The sequence below is a fragment of the Letharia lupina genome (assembly GCF_014066315.1).
Source record: "Letharia lupina isolate WasteWater1 chromosome Unknown contig_21, whole genome shotgun sequence".
In the NCBI taxonomy this organism is placed as follows: Eukaryota; Fungi; Ascomycota; class Lecanoromycetes; order Lecanorales; family Parmeliaceae; genus Letharia; species Letharia lupina.
Window position 1 is genome coordinate 976,236 of NW_023502990.1, and position 17,541 is coordinate 993,776.

General features: G+C 39.3%; 3 protein-coding genes across 3 annotated transcripts; all 3 read right to left on the reverse strand.

Moving 5' to 3' along the window:
- Window positions 1–8,855: 8,855 nt before the first annotated feature.
- Window positions 8,856–10,383, reverse strand: HO133_005492 (uncharacterized protein; the record flags this gene model as incomplete). Its single annotated transcript, XM_037296401.1, has 4 exons — window positions 8,856–8,957; window positions 9,044–9,850; window positions 9,903–10,265; window positions 10,318–10,383. The coding sequence occupies 4 exons, from the start codon at window positions 10,381–10,383 to the stop codon at window positions 8,856–8,858; spliced, it is 1,338 nt and encodes a 445-aa protein (XP_037148383.1).
- Window positions 10,384–12,194: 1,811 nt separating this feature from the next.
- On the reverse strand, window positions 12,195–13,250 carry HO133_005493 (uncharacterized protein; the record flags this gene model as incomplete). The annotated part of the gene is made up of 3 exons (XM_037296402.1): window positions 12,195–12,907; window positions 12,975–12,994; window positions 13,069–13,250. The coding sequence occupies 3 exons, from the start codon at window positions 13,248–13,250 to the stop codon at window positions 12,195–12,197; spliced, it is 915 nt and encodes a 304-aa protein (XP_037148384.1).
- Window positions 13,251–14,099: 849 nt separating this feature from the next.
- HO133_005494 (uncharacterized protein) lies at window positions 14,100–17,350 on the reverse strand (the record flags this gene model as incomplete). Its single annotated transcript, XM_037296403.1, has 4 exons — window positions 14,100–14,497; window positions 14,548–15,331; window positions 15,372–16,885; window positions 16,942–17,350. The coding sequence occupies 4 exons, from the start codon at window positions 17,348–17,350 to the stop codon at window positions 14,100–14,102; spliced, it is 3,105 nt and encodes a 1,034-aa protein (XP_037148385.1).
- Window positions 17,351–17,541: the final 191 nt, after the last annotated feature.

Below are 17,541 nucleotides of genomic sequence, written 5' to 3' on the forward strand. Positions count from 1 at the left end.
AAATAAGAGAGAGAATTTAGATTTAGATATAGATATAAATATAGTAAACTTATTATAAATAAAAATATTTTTATTAATAATTATTAAATATATAGAGATCTCTATCTATATATTTAGCGTATAAGAATAATTATATTAATATTTAAAAATAATATTATATTTTTTTATTCTAATATTTTTAAATATAAATTAAAGTAAATAGTTTTAATTTTTAAATTATTTTTAAGAAATTAGATTAAAACTATTATTAGAAATATATTAGATATCTTTTATATATAAAGTTTATTTATTTTTAAGATTTTTATATTTAAGATTAATATATTTAGAATTTATAATTATAATTAAGCTATTAACTTTATTAATTAAATAATATAATTTAAATAAAATAAAGATTTAAAAGATTAAGAAGTTATAAATAATATAAATAATATAGATATTATTAATAAATTATAAATATAATAATATAATAATTATAAATATTAAAAAAGTTTAAATTATAATTTTTAAGCTCTTTTTAATAGAGAAATAATAAATTTAATTTTATAAGAATTAATAATTAATAATAAGATATATAATATTTTTTAAATTAGAATTAATATATATTATAAAACTATATATTATTATTAATTAAGTATATATTATAATAATCTTAATATTATTAAATTAATAATTAATAATAAACTTATTATTTTAAATATTTTTATTTTTATCTTTATTATTTTTATTATTATCTTTATTATTATAACTATCGCGATCTTTATAATTATTATAATTTTTATTATTATTATTACTATTTTATTTTTTGAATTTAAAATATAAAATAAAATATTTAATATTATTATATTAATTTTTTTTATAATAATTATAATACTTATAAATTTAAATATAAATATAAAAATTATTAATATAAATTTTTTATTAAATTCTATATTTAATAATTTTATTAATAATAATTAATATAATAATATTTTATAAATTATGTATAAAGAATTTATTAATTAGCGTAGCTAATATATAGACTTTAATATTAATTAAATTAATAAAATTAATTATAATATTAATAAATTAAATAATTATATAATTTAAATTAAATTTTATAATATTATTATTTTTAAAAATATTATAATTCTAATTATATTATTTATAACGAGTAAAGGCCTATGAATTAAATTCATAACCGTTTTTTTTGATCAGGGCTGTCGAGTAAATTTGGTGAGCGGTTTTTGGTGAGCGATCTTTGGTGAGCGATATTTGAATTCCTTGCGCTTTAATAATTATAAGACCAAATTTCAAAATTCTTAAAAATTTGGAAAGCGCAAACAACGTTTTATAATTTAAAAAAAAAATCTCAAAATTTCAATAGAAAACAAAAAAGTTATTCCTGTTATGAATAACGTATACCTATTTTTTTGATGGTTGCGGACGCTAATTTATTTACCCGCGGTGACTCAGTCGGTCTAACTAAAGAGCGTAGTAACCCTAAATTGATGATTGGCTGCACATACAAATTTAAGGTTTTCAAGCTCAGCCCTACCTTATTCTATTATATATACTGATATAAATTATATAAAGAATTTAAATTTACATAGAAGTAATAGATTTTCTAATTCTTATTAAACTTGAATTTTAAAAATAAATTATTAAATTTATTTAAAATCTCTATAAATCTATTAATATAAAATTAAAAATTATTATTATATCTTATAAGAGTAATATTATCTATTTTTTTAAATATAAAAATAAAAATAAAAATATTTAAATCTTAAAATTTAAATTTATTTAAAATCTTTTAAACTTTTTTAATATTAATTTTATTTTTAATTTTAAAATATAAATTTTTTTATAATATAATTTTAATATAATATAGATTTAATCTTATATCTATAATTAGTTATCGATTTAGATTTTAATAATAATAATAATAATAATTAATTTTATATAATTTTTTTTAATATAACGCTATAATCTAAATAGTTTTAATTTATTTTTAAATTATTATTTTTAAATTTAATAATTAAAAATATCTTTAAACTTATTAATATTATTAAAAAAATTTAAAAAAATTAAAATTTTAAATTTCTTAAAAGATATAATATTTAAAAACTCGATAAACTCTCTTTATTAAAGAATAAATTAAATAAACTTATTTTATTAAAATTAAAATTTAAAAATAAGATTTATATATTAATAAGACTTAAAAAAATAATTAAAATAAATAATATTAATAAAATTAAATATATTTAAAAACTAAAAAGATTTTTATTAAAAATTAACTCTAATAAAGATTTAGAAATTAATTATTTTAATATTAAATTAGAATTAATAAGAGAGTTTAATATATACTTACTCTTACTATTAGAATATTTTTTATAATATATTAAAGATTTAAATATATAAAAGAAATTTTATTAAATTTTAAAATTAGCTTAATATTACTTAAATCTTTATTTATAAAAATTTATTATTTCTTAATATTTAAAATAATAAATAATATTTTATTAAGAAAGTAAATAATTAATAAATATTAAAAATATTAAAATAGTTTAAAAATATTATAATAATAAAAATTTATATTTTATATATAAATATAATATTATATTATTAAAATTATATTAATTATCTTAATAATTAAAAACTTTAATTATCTTCTCTAAAATTAATTTAATTAAAATTTAAAATTAAAATTAATTATAAAATTAATTATTTACTATTAAAATATTTTATTTTTAAAATAAATATTTATATTAAAACTTCTTTATAATAATAAAAATTTCTTTTCTCTTTTATTTTCGAGATTAAAATTTTTATTTTTTTAATTAATATATTTTTATTAATAATAATTAAAAATTATATAATTAATATTAAAGCTAAAGTTATTTTTTTTTAAATTATATTTTTTTTAATAATAATTAGAGTAACTAGTTTTTAATCTTTATTATAAATATTTTATAATTAAATAAATATAAAGTCTAAATATTCGCTATTTAATTATTTAATATTTATAATATATAAATAAAAGTATATTATTTTTTTATTTAATATATCTTATATAAAGAAATTAATAATATTTTAAAGATCTTAATAATAATATAATTTAATTAATTATATAATAATTTTAATAATTTTAATTAAATATAATATATTTTAACTCGCTTTATATTATTTTAAATAAAAAATAAAAGTATTTAAATAATAGTCTTTAGCTCTTAAATTATAAGCGAATTATAACTATTTAAATCTAAAATAATTATTTTAAAATAAAAATTTTTTATATTAAAAAGATTAATAAAGCTTTCTATAGTTATAATTATCTTTATTATAATAAATATAAATATCTAAAAATAATTATAACTATAGCGATAAATTATATTATTATTAAAATAATTATTAAATATAATTTAAATTTATAATTTATTAAAATATAAAGATAAAATATTTAATTATATTAAGTATAGAGTTTTATAAAAGAAAAGAGTAACTTAATATAAGCGCGCTAAGATATATTATATAATTATATTACGTAATTATTAAGACGCTAAGAGTTATATAATTCGAATTTTAATAAGATATACGTTATTAATATATAAAATAATCTTTTTATTTTCTATTAAAATTAAATTTTTTTTTTTAAATTATAGAATAAAATCTAGGCTTTCAGATAAGAAAAGAATCTTTAAATTTAGTCTTATAATTATTAAAGCGTAAGAAATTTAAATATCGCTTATCAAAGTTCGCTCGATAGCTCTAATTAAAAAATAGATATATATTATTTAATTTTAAAATAACTTTTTTATTTTCTATTAAAATTTTTAAATTTTTCTTTTAAATTATAAAACGTAGTATAGGCCTTTAGATAAAAAATTAATTATTAGATTTAGTCTAATAAATGTTCAAAGATAAGAAGTTTAAATATCGCTTATTAAAGATCGCTTATTAAATTTACTCGACAGCTCTAATCTAAAAAAATGTTTATGAATTTAATTTATAGACCTTTACTCGTATAATATAAATAAATAATTAAAATTTAGAAAGGCGAGTATTAATATATTATATAATTTATTTTTTAATATCTTTTAAATTTTATAATATTTTAAGTTAACTTATAGATTTAATACTTTAATAATAAACTCGTTTAATTTAAAAGTTTTAGTTATTTTTATAAAATTTAGATTAATATTAATTAAGAGTTATTTCCTTTTTATATTATTTTATTAAGATCTATTTTTATTAAAGATTTTTTTAAAAAATTTAATTTTAATTTTAATTAAAGACTTAATAATAGTTATATAATATTCTAATTTTTTTAAACTATAGAGCGCAATTTGCGCTTTTTAAATACGAGAAAATCTTAAAATTTGATCTTATAGTTCTTCAAAGGTAAGGTATTCAGATATCGCTCACCAAAGATCGCTTACCAAAGACCGCTCAACATATTTACTCGACAGCCCTGATGAAACAAAATGGCTATGAATTTAATTTATAGGCCTTTACTCGTATATACTGATAGAATAATAAATTATAAAGATTAAGTTTTAGAGATTGCAAATCCTAGTGAATACGAGTAAGGCTACTCCCGCATTGAAAACATTATAAAAAATGATTTCAGTAATATTGCTAAACCTCCCTAGATGTACTCAATTTTCTCACGCTAATGTAGGTTGGCTGACGTGCATTGGGACGACCGTTACGGAAAAGGTGTAACTTCAATGCGTGTGAATGGGTGTTGATCAGGCTGCTAGCCGATAGTGAGGGATTTTGTGAAAGGCTGACCACAGGAGACTGTTAAATTGGTGTGCGCTGCATCGCTCTCTGCTGGTACTCATCATCTGGAAGAGGCCGGGCCGCTATTTTAGGGGAGATGCCGGAAAGCTGTCAAGCCTGCTGCAAGGCGATGAACTCCGACTATGTCCGCTTACTTGTGTCAAAGAGGACAGGAAAAAGACATGTGTCAAGTGGTCTAGAGCTGCCCCTTGCACTCGAACACAGTTGAATGAACATCAACCTATTGATGAACACGGGATTTCATCGAAAGTTGGAAAGAGCCATGAAGCGGCGTCGTCGAAATCGAAGTCAAGATTGACGTCCGGCAGAATTTCGTGCCAAAGTTGCGTAATTCCAGTTGCTCTTGCTTCGCGAACCGCTTCATCAGGGTGAGAATCAGCGTTCACAATTGGGGGTGGGGGATACGAGCCTTTAATGTCTCGTACCCTGTCAAAACGGCCTTCTTCGCTGCCGAGAACATGCCTGCCTCGGATGGTGTGCCAGCCTTCATTGATTCGATCTGGCCCATTGCTATGCTCAAGAACAGATGTCTTTGATGTAAGTGTCGCGACTACGGAACCTTTCCTCTGAAAGAGAGATGACCCTTCTTATTGTTTCGTGCATTGGTTCTCTCTGAGCTCTGTTCAGATGGAGAGTCATGTTCCTATCATCATCCTCTGAATGAGTGACGAGTTCAAGACAGAGAGTTAAGGCGCCGTATTTCTTTGAACATGCCTTCCCTCAGGGCTATAAGACGCGAAAAGTCTTTGTCAGCTTGTTGAGAAGAGATGATAAGAGCTTGTTCAAGACAGAATTTCCGGGAGAAGTGGACCCGTGGGTCTTTTCGAGCTTTAGTGCCGAATGGGCGATGAAGAGCCAGGAGGAAGCGACGGAGGAGGTGCTCGATAGAATTGCAGTGGTACACTGATGGTATCTGACCTGGCGTAGAAGAACGATCTGATCGCACCGAGATGGTCCATTCACGGATAACATCAAACACTTCTGAGCTCAAGCGAAGAATGTCTTCGTACGAATGCTCTGACCGAAATTATTGATGAGTTGTGCTACTCCTAACCTTGTGCGGAGAGACTTGAATAGGCTGATCTGCAGCGAGTTCTGGGCGCAGTCGGACGTGGGCGGCGACTGGACGCTTTCAGAAATCTCGTTGTCTTTCATGTTTCTAGGTGCCAGAGTGTCAAAGTCATTACGGGATATCATTGGAGGCATCCCACAATCCAGGGAGGATTGAACAGTCATCTCTAGTATTGTGGCCCACAATCTCCTCCTGATTTCTGCATAAAACACAGGTATTTCCGGATAATTCGTCGGATCTCGATGCAGACCCATGTGTGTCGCTGTCCTGAGAGGAGAGCCCGCCGTAATCCACACCAGTTCAGGTCCCGCAGAGTTGGTTTGACGAACGAGAAGCAGAAGACAATGCACTTGAAGGAGATCTATATTGAGCCGCGCTTTGTGGAAAGGCGCGGAGAGCCAAGAATGAGCAGCATATATCCAAGCTTGAAGCACTTGAGCGTAGGTCAGCCTCATACGCAGGACCTTGATAGAAACATGAACTAATCGCCATGGTCAAGAGCAACGTCATTACAAAGCCATCGTCGTCGTCTACGGCCTTTGGGCTGGTCCAATATCGCTCGTAATCAGCTTGAAACGATGGGACATGCAAGATTCTGTATGCTGACTCGAAGTTTCGAAAGTAAAGACCTTTCAGCTCGTCGACAATCTCTCGATTAGGGACGGAATCCTTGAGGTCATCGGGAAGACGCCATTGACTGGGCCGTTGGACTTTGGCTTTTCTGGCCAATTTTCTGGCCAAGTCCTTGCATCTAAAAAATAATGCATGAAGTTCTGAAACAGAAAAACCTGTGTTGGAGGAAGATGTGCTCTTCCCATCGTGGTTACAATTCAGTCAGATGAACACAGCGTGGAACGACAATTCTTCGCAACTGTTCAAAAGAGCCCTTTAGTGACTCGGTCCGTATAATCTAAACTTTGACCAGATTCATCGCAGATTTGGAGTCGCGCGTTGAACAAAGACATCATCAGGCAGGCTTCACATTACCTGTTGGCTGCTAGAATCTCCATGGGCAGGATGACTGCTGTTTTTAGACGGCGAGTGTATCAAGCGATGGACTTCTAAGTTTCCCACTATTTGTGGCAAAGAAGCTGGAGTGGGAAAGTCATGGATAGAAGGAAACGAGGCTTGCACGATTTGCAATGTTTCTGACTGAGCTAGTCCCCTCTCCCCTGGATTTGAAATTGACGCTGCGGTCCTCGCTCCATGTACAGCGGCCAATGTAGGAGCATCAAGGCTGAAGCTAATTTTTGGTTTCCTTGATTGCGAACACTGACGGCAAGGTTTATTCCTGTCGCACTTGATTTTGCGACGTCGACATCCAAGGCAAGGCAAAGCTGGCCTCCTCCTGCGTTCCTGGAGAGGCTCAGAATGGCTTTCGTAGACTTCGGAACCCATGCGATCCATCGTTCAAAGGTTCTGCCTCAGAAAATATGATGGATATTCGATGGCTTCCTGCATTGAATGTCTGCTGATTATCTTCCTGTTAGAAGCCATGGCCTTCGGGGGCGCGCTTTTTGATTGCTTCGGATCTAAGAGATTTCGTCAACCGTCCCAATCTCTTGTCTCCTTCTCCGAGCCGGGCGGTTAATCCATACGCAAGGTGATCTGGCCTTTGCGGCTGTGTACAGGTACGTATTCTCGATAATGATCACCAGTATTTGCAAATCATACTACCAATACTTGCTCGCACAAATAATCCTTGCCGGCCCATCTTTGGGGTGAGCGGTTAATGAGCCCCGTCTTGGCTTATCATTGCGGCTGATACCCTGGACAGAATAACGATGGCCCCAGGAATGGCAGCCATATCGCAGTACTTCAACAAGAAACGCGGAGCGGCAGTGGGTCTAGCTGTTGCTGGATCGCCCCTTGGAGGCATTTCATCTCCTAACGCAACTCAACAAGATGCCGAGTAACTCGCGCTTGAGTTTCGAATGGATCATTCGTATATGTGGCTTCATTATGCTAGCCATCATCTTATCCTCAACCCTCGACATCCGTACTCGTCTTTGGTTGAGAACGGAAAGACCATTCCATTTCTCTGCTTCAGAAAAGACCCTATCTTACTTTCATTGGCGCTATGTTCCTCGGGATCTTCGACAGCTTTGTCCCCATCTTCGATCTGTCAACGTACGTCGAAGTCAATAAGATAAGCACGCCACTTCTTTTCTATTCCACCGTCCTTCTGATTGAGTCCCATTCTTGGGAAGAGTGTTTCCCATCGATAAGACGGATCAAATTGGCTGTCTTTATATGCTATGCCTTGCCAGTGTCAGCACTAACATACTGTCTGTCTTTTGGCAGATAATCATCTCAAACGCAGTGTTCACCGTTTTGTATACCTCTATGGGTTTAGCTCAGAAGTAACTGTTTGTCTGATGGTCGTCTGCTTTACTCCAACTGCTGAGGATCCGAGAGATATCAGCACTTACATCGGGATGGAGGGGTGCATTAAATCCTTCGACGCGCTCGTTGACCTGCCCATCAGTGGTGCTCTCGTCACTCATTACTGGGGATTCGGGCAGGTCTCAATCTTTAGCGGCGTGGTCACAACGGTAGGAGGGCTTGCGGTGCTGATTGTAAAAACAAATGGCAAGGGGGTTTTCGCGGAAATCTGAAAGCCGAACAGACTGGAGACGTGCAGAATCAAACCGAGAGCGAGGGAGATATTTCATGTGATGACCTCATTTCTCCATACCTGTGTGAAAAGCACTGTAAATAGACCAACAACGCTTTGCCTTGCGTTCGCGCACCGTGCAAAAACACCGATCGAGACTCGAAGCGACTCACGCTCTTATCGCAATTTGCAGAGGACGAGACAAAAGAAAGACAGAATGACCGCTTGGAATCAAACACTCGCGGGACCTAGTGGCAAGAAGAGCAAGATCTTCGACAAAGAAAGTCGCCAACGAAAAGATCCAAGTCTGAAGAATGGGAAAGGTCTCATGTATCCAAAAGCTAGTGGCATTGTCGATACACAAAGGTACCCCTTAAAGCTGGCCTATGCCATGCTTCGAGGTCTAAAGGTTGTGTTGAAGTCCAGCTGTTTGACAAACCAAGCATTGTGCAATCTCCATTCTTTGTTGGGGTTTGCCAAGTCGACCTGTGGTAGATGAGCAGTCAGTATTACCACTCTTCGGTAGCTTCGCCATCCGACAGCAGGCGAGGAACTTCATAGAAAGATCTTACCTCGAACCTCCTGAGAAAACTAGGTACCAACTTGTAGATCTCCAGAAGACTGATATTCTTTCCAATGCACGTCCTGGCGCCCATGCCGAACTGGATCATGCAACCTTCCATAGATTTCTTGCTCTCCTCGTTCGCTTCCAACCACCTCTCTGGGCGATAAGTTTCAACGTCTTCTCCAAATATCTCTGGCCGTCGATGTATCACCCAAGCACTGCAGCCGACGATTGTCCCACCAGGAATGAGCTGCCCGCAGATTTCCATACCATCTGCTGGGACTACACGTTCCAAAGGGAGTCCTGCAGCTGGATGGAGACGAAATGCCTCTTTGATACAAGCATCAAGGTACGGAAGCTTTTGGGATTCGGTCCAAGTCACCAGACCGTTGGGACGGTTTTCAACCATACCGGTATGAATGGCCTCGTCCATTTCCTCCATCAATCTCACATAGCAGGGACGGTTCTTGAGGAGATAGTAAAAGACGGCAGCAAGTGAAATCGCCGTGGTTTCTGAGCCGGCAAAAGCCATGCTGACTGCCATGGTGAGCACACGCCCATCGTGAAAGAATGCAGGGCGATCTTCTTTGGCTTTGAGGAACATTGAGAGCAGGTCACCTCGGCGACCCGTTACCGTGGCGACAGTGTCGATTCCGTGCGCTTTCAACGCTTCAATCTCTCTGAGGCGCTCATTGATACGGGCTTTCGCAAAAGTCACGACAGGGAAGGTGAAAGACATGATTCCGTGCTTGTCGAGGAAGCGTAAAAGCGGATTTTTCAGAAAGAAGCGATCTAGCATAGGGAGTTGGCCGACCTAACGTAGACGGGGCTGAGCATTGATATTATTCTTTGCAAAGGAAGCATACCGGTGCAACGTAGGAAAACAATTTTCCGAGATAGCCAACCATGCCGTCAACGTCTTCTCCACGATCCACAAAGCCATGACTTTTGCTGTAAGTGATTTGACCTATGACGTCGAAGGCGAGGAACTGTAACCACTCTGCAAAGTTGCAAATTGCATTCTTTGACGAGAACAAAGCTTCCGTCTGATCCAGAAACATTTCCGTCACGATGTCCACAGATGGTTCATATTGGACGAGAGAGCTCATAGAAAAGGCACTGTTCACGCAACGCCGCAATTCCGCATGGAACTGGTTATCAGTGGTCGAGAATAAAGAAGGCAGTCGGTCTCCGTTTGAAATAGCCTGTTGTACTGGATAGAATTCGGACTTTCTCGATTCAGCTGATCACCTATTATCCTGGAGATGTTTGAGCTCTCACCTTCGTAAGCCCCTTATTCAGGCCATAAATCGTCTTCAATGCCCGAGGATCCGCAAAGGACAACATATTCGGTCCCAACCTAACAATATCACCATGTTTGCGATGAAGCCGAATGTGTGTAATGTCTGGTCTTCTGCCTAGTACATCGAAAAAGCGCCACCAGTCTGTCAGAGATGCCAGCACAGGACCAGGATACCTGTGTAACCCATTGTAAAAGTAATTCCTGGCTAGGTAGGCAGCCAGGCAAAATAGAACAGCGGTAGGCCAGTGCTGCAAGACGAGAGATAGAGTAGAGTTCAACATCGTGAGCGAAAGAGAAACGCCCCACAGTGTGATTGGATCAAAGTAACAATGGAATGCTGAGCAGACAGAAGATGTGCATGAAATGTTTGCCGGCAGACAGCGAGCAGCTTTATCAGTAAGAGAATGAATTGGTTCTACTCAAGTAATGGCACGGCATAGGAAAGGATTCGGCACATGCATGCCACATTCCTTTCCGGTGTCAGACGGTCTAGCGAATAAGTGGATGGTTTATTGGGGGGTTAGAAAGTGGGCAGTGAGTGGGTTGGTTAGAAGATATTCGTTGCTCTACGGGCGTACTTTTGGAACGGAAAGCGTAATCGGCAATGTCCCCGAAGAAAAAAGCCGAAGTCGCTTTCCAAAGCTTACAGGACCATGGGCAGAGCGGCCGTGAACAACCCCACAACTCCGCATCTTAGTCGCTGCGCTGGAGAGGAGGATAAAAGCGCGGTAGGGTGAGGGAATCTTTCCGGCAGTTGACATGTGCTGCCGCCCGAAAACTCACTAGTACCGTGTCCCATATTGACCAATAGATCTCTACTAATTTGCCTCAGCAAACCTGAAAAAGATACTAAGGTACCCCTACAGTACGGCTGTACGATTCATCTTACCGGCGCTCTGACCTACAGCATCAGATGAGACCATGAATCCTGATCTCAACGAGCGATTTTGAAGCTCCAGAATTCTAATGCTTCATGTATGTTGAAGGTTAAAGTATTCGCCCAATCATTGACTTATCCAGATGCAACTGTCCATGCACGGATTCGAAGATCAAAAGGTTAATATCCAAATATGATGTCCAAGACTCACATTGGCCTATTATCTGGGCAATAAACGGGTTTTATCCTGCGTTGCCCTCGACCTTTACTCCCCAAAGACGTTCGCACCCCATGAACGTCTTTGGGGTGCGAAGATGAAAGGGAAGCATACAGGAGCTTAAAAAAAGATTCATGAAGATTAGGGTAGCTCATGAGGGATCAGTTGCAGAGTGGTTGTTTATGTGGAACTTGATAGTTGATAACCTCACATGGGTCGATGTGTTCATAGTGAAGCAGCTTTTGTGCCTTCAAGCCCATCGCTGCGAGACTCACTAGACCGAGGTAGCATTTGAAGGACTGCATATCGTTGTCGCCGGTTTCAGGGAGCTGGAGAAGGTCCATGGGTTCAGCCAAGTGCGAAGCATCCAGCACAAAGCAGACCCCAGGGCCAGCCAAGATGTAAAAAGTGGCTGGAGATTTGAGACTCATCATTGATATTTGGGGTAACGTGTTTCCAGCCAGAGCCGGTCTTATCTTTGATCAGGTCGTAACCATATCATCGGCAAGATCTATTGGCGCAGTATGCGTTTCCATCGGACGCATGCAGGGACTCTACCTAGGACTCCGAGACTTTTCACAAAGCAAGATCTTATGTGTAGCTTGAAAGCATGAGCCCAGCCGGGACATAAGTTGCCAAATGCGTCGTTGGTCCATCGTTGGTTTATCGATTCCCCACGCGTGTCACTTCTTGAAAGCCTTCACCTCCCACCTCCTATGCTCAAGTCAGCGTCCTATCTCAGAGAGCCCGCACATTGCTCCTCACCACCAAGCCTTGAAGTCCTGGGTTCCCACATCAATCCCTATATCTTTTAACGCTTGATTTGATAGGTGAGTGTCGTAAGGTCTTTGCACGCTTGCATTCGGGTCGTTGCCAGCCTTGTCGTCTGCGACCATACCATCAAGTGAAAGACCCATAATCTCCGCAAACAGTTGGCAAATCTCATACTTTGTAAATCGATCCTCAGAAGAGAACTGCAAGATTTTAGGCAGTCGATACCGCTCGCCATTTAGGTATCTCGTAGCCGTATCCACGCATACCCGGGCTACATCTTCAATGTTCGTGGGGTAACGTTTTGCCCAGTCGTCCATTTTCGTCCTTGCGTCTTTCTCCTGAGATTTCCACACAACGTCCATCAAGATATTCACAGCGCTCTCTTTAGGATCCTCTGCCTTGCCGTACAGCACGGGCACACGCAATACGACGCCGAAACTAGTCCCCTCCGTCGCCTGCAATATTGCCCTCTCACCATCAAGCTTCGTCTGTCCGTATAGGTTTGTAGGTTCTGGTGTTGCATGGGCCTCGTAAGGGGCTTCTCCCGGTCTTCCCGGAAATACGTAATCGGTAGAGATGTAGATGAGTAGGATGTTCTTTGACGAGGTCGCCTGAGCAAGATGCTTGGAAGCCTCAACATTAATCTTTCTGGCTTCGTCTGGATTGGCGTCACATTTGTCAGGGAATCGGTTTGCCGCGCCTGTTGGCAATGAGTGAGCAGATATAGAAATATAGGTAGAAGTCACTGGGCTTGCACCCAAGCTTACAGTGTACTACGACATCAGGCCTTGAGCCCAAGTCGTCAGTTGGACTGCTTTGTCAAAGAATTCAAAATTGAGGCTTGGAGGAAACAGTGCCTACTTGACTTCTTGTAAGGCTGACGAGATCTCAGCGGGATTCGACAAGTTGATCTTAAGAATAGCAGGAGGGTTGGCTCGGGTGAAGCCCGTGCCCACGATCTGAAACCCTGCTGACTGGAAAGCTTGTGACACTTGACGCCCAAGAAAGCCTGTGGCGCCAGTCACCAGTGCGGTCTTGACCATGATGCAGGATCCTTCGATAATCTGTACGGCGCTGGTGCTGGGTAATCAAATGTGTGTCGGCGGTGGATGACTATTCTAAGGTCGAGACTGACCACAGCACCATGAAGGTCAAGGTAGGAAGGAGGAAGCGCAACCGAGGTCTAAGGTGACCCGATGACATCGAAGTTACCGCATTTGTACTGAAATGTCTATCTATGATGTTGAACCTACTGTACGTGGGTCTCCAGTGCTTCCACCTTTACGTCATCGATCTCTTCTTCGCGGCCATCCATAAAGGACGGCCAGCAATGAAAAGAAGTGAATTTTGTCAAAGACAAATGGATAATCCAAAAATTCCCATACGATCCGAAGACCATAAGGAGTGGTCATAGTTATAGTTTTCAACTAGCAAAAACGAGATCTCGGACGAATCCTCACTGATACTCGTAACGCCTCTGCCTAGATAAATGTTCAGAATTTGTCTTGAGGGAGAAGCCAGTTATGGTACTCACACTTAGATGCCGAGAGAAAAAGGGCGTGGGATATGCCAGGTTTATATACTCGAGAAGCCTGACTGACTAGCGCCGCGCTCAAGATGAATCACTCTCACTACCCGGCTTTCGGGGAAAATTTGAACGTCACTTTTTTGGAGCTTTATCGCCGGCTTGCTCAAACAACATCATCCTCCAAGCGATACCACCCTACAATTGCGTCTAGTGTTGGTTCAACTGTGCCACTTAATAAATTCCTCGAGGAGACAGCTGACAGAGAACCCTTTGCTCTTCGCGGGAACAGAAACTCCCAGTCTTCTAGCCTACTATTCCAGCGAACAGACACGGCGCAAGCAAAATATCCGCAATTGTAGAGAAATCACGAGTCATCATCCTCATCGTCTAGAAGCTCTTCCAACAATGAGTCCTGTGCCACCGTAACGCCTTCATCCTCAATACCTTCAATCCCAATATCCTTTTCGGTACCCACTACAGATTCTTCCCCCCCTTGCCCTTCTAGCATAGTCAGACCGTCGTCTCCCCCTGCAGGCGCCAGCGTGTCCTCTGAGATTGGATTAACTTTCCCACTTTCTCCCAAAGCTTTGCTCAAGGCTGAATGCAATTTGTTAAGGGCGTTGCGAGAGGGCGCGTCCTGAGCAAGCTTATTCTCAATAGCTTCTTCGACAAGCTCAGTCGTGCTTTGAAGCATTTCGGTCTTGGAATTTGGTGTAATGAATAGCTTGCCGAGCATGGCGATGAGGGCTTTCTTGTCTTCTTCTGTATCACCCGTTAGTACCATCGGAGAAAAAGTTGTCGAGTCTTCTCACTTGAACACCCATGGTTTTTTGCTCGTTCTAGAAGGCTCTCCGCCAGATTAAGATGAATGTTTCCATTGACAGCTTTGACTTCTTTCTTCCCAGCCTCGTCCCAGCTGATAGATGCTTCATCCTGGACCACCAACTTTCGCGCATCCGTCCAGTCGACAAGCATATTTCCAACCGTACTCACCCCGACCATTTCCTCTCCTTCTTCAAGCTCTTCACTCATCTCTACCAGCGAATGCATGACACCGCCCGCAATATTTGCCATCTTTTCCATATTCTCTCTGCGACTGTGGCAGTATACCGGCAGGAAGTAACTCAGAGCTTGCCTTACCCCAGCATTATCTTTTGTTGCGGGATCGAAGTAACAAATGACGATCTGCTTAAGCAGGTCCTCGTCTTGTATGACTGAGGTCAGCATCAATTTACAAAGAGCGATTGTGGCGGCTGCTTGTACATCGGGAGTATGCTCTGCTTTCATGCCTTTAGCAAAGATCCTAAGAATCGACTTTTGTAAGGCGGCGTCTGCGGTTGCTGACGAGATGAGGCTTGGGTGAGTTGTCAGGATGTCGGCGAGAATATGGATTGCAGTGACTTGAAGCGCATCGTGTCCTTTCGTGAAGCAGTGGACGAAAAGGCTCAGATTCTCATCAGCAAGCGTCTGCACCCCAATCCCAGTCAGTACCTCCCATGACAGATGAAGGATTTTCACATACTTTGTCCAGAAGACAGCAAAGACCCAAGCCAAGAAGCCCTCGTTCTCTGATTGGGGCCTCATGGCTTCGAACAGCTGGTACAACAAGGTTGTTGAGCATCGAGACTAAGTGTACGTTCTGCTGTAAGGTTCCCTCAATATTCTGCAACATACACTGCGCTATGTGCAAGCACTTCATGTTGATCATGATCTCTTTGATGGCCTTGACCTTGTCTTCTTCAGCACTCCGACTGACTTTAGCTTTGGTCGGCGTGCTGTCACTGATCTCTGAATGCGCTGAGTGGAAGCTCTCGTCCTCATTATCGGCCAGTGGTTCATCAACAGCGATGGCGTCGTGGACCTCTGCTATCGCCTCAAGAACGACACCACAAAAATCTCTTTCTCCTGCGGCTTCTATTCCGCAAACATCGCGGAGAACTTCAACAGAGAGCTTAGTGATCTCGTCTGGCAATTCCGCGATGGCTAAAGTCTCCCTTAAAAGCGCAAACATTTTTCTTCTACCGACTTCGTCGCTGTAGTCCAAAGTCTTCGCGATGTGCAGTAGCTGTTCCACGATGAACTCTTGTTCGACGGTGTCTTCCTCTTCGTCACCTTTGTATCTGTCGTGGTTCCGTCGTAAGCATTCGACCAGGTTGTTTGTGTATCTCTGGAGGAAGAATGCAAGCTTTGTTACTTCGGGCATCTTTTCTTCAACCAGGGTTTCATATTTTCCATCAGGCTGCTGGTGACAGTAGTCATTGAAAGACCTCGCCAGAAAAACGCTTTCTGGGCTCAGATGATGCCAAAATGGATCTTGAAAGCTGAGGATGTCCTGGTAGTCATGCCGCCCGCTCCAAAACTTCTCCATAGCTTCCAAGGCTATGCCATCTTCGACTCCAGAGTTGAGGACGTCAATTCGCTCGAGCAGCTCTAGTACACATTCAATACTTGGTGTCACTGCTTCCTCGGCCGCACCGCCTCCACCAGCCAGCCGCGGACCCGCACAGTCCTCGATCCAACGATCATGAAAAAGTCTAGCAGTAGCTTTACGAACATTCTCATCACGATCACGCAAGCCCCAGCGGAGCAGTTTCTCTCTCATAGACAAAGATAGATGACGGAAGTCCCCCAGAGCAGGTAGCAAGCGAGAGTATAATGCTCTACGGGTGGCTGGATCGAGGTCTCGAGCACGCTCTAGGAGGTACGGCAAGGTTCCTGGTGTCAAAGGTAGGTTGAGCAGCAGAGAACGGCGGACATCTGCGCCAGGATCGTTTTGAAGGACCTCGAGCAATTTCTCCAATAATCCACTTGCATCGTCGTCATCGCTGTCGGCGTTGTCCTGGTCCCCTTCGTCCTCATTGCCAGCTAGCCGGCCCAGGCCTAGGACAGCCTGGACACGGATCATCGGCTCTTTGTCCCTGATGCGTTTGAGAAGTCCCATCTTCAGGAGGTGAAAGTATTCGTCGTCAATAGAGTCCAGTGAGTTGATGATGTGAGCAACGAGCTGAGTCGCGCGGTAACGAACTGTCTTCTCTTTCGAAGCAAGGAATTGCAGCAAGATGGATAAGATATGAGAGGTCAATCGAGTGCTCGCAGTCTCGGGGAATGAATGCGTTTCGTTCATCTCGGATTCGGTGATCAATGCAGCATCTGCAAACTTTCAGCGCTGGTTGGATATCGACTCCGACGTGATGAATTCCACCTACCTTTCTCACTTGCATGGCGCAAGAAAAACCCCAAGAAGCGGACGATCCGGTCACCTACGGCTTCAATTCTCCTCACGCCCATCAGACGAATCACACATCGTGCAATCTCCACGTTGAACTCGTCCTCATTGAATTCTTGTCGACCAGGCTTACCGGGCCGCGTGGGCTCATAGCAGCAAGCCTCTTGAATCTTCCTCAATCCTACGACCAGCTTTCGGTGCCCAGCTGCAGATTTTTGCGCGTCACTGAACACATTGCAAACTTGTGCGCGCAGGGTAGAAGTAGGTCCTTCCTTTGGGATGACTATTGAGGGAGAAGTGGTGGATTTGCGCGAGGCCAATGTTTCGGCGGATGCCTTGTGGGAGATTCGCGACACAGTAGGCGCTCGAGCGGACACTCTACCAGGCATATTTTGATCGAGGTTTGAAGTCCTTGAACAATTAGCTGTATGGTACCAGCAACTTGACGAAAATCAACAAACACGGGGATGGCGTGGCAGCGGCAAGTATAAGCGCGCGGTAGTCACTTGCATCATAGTTTGCCATGACAGAAATCTTGTTAATCGATTTTCCCTTTCGCTTTGTACTCGTGTCTTAAATC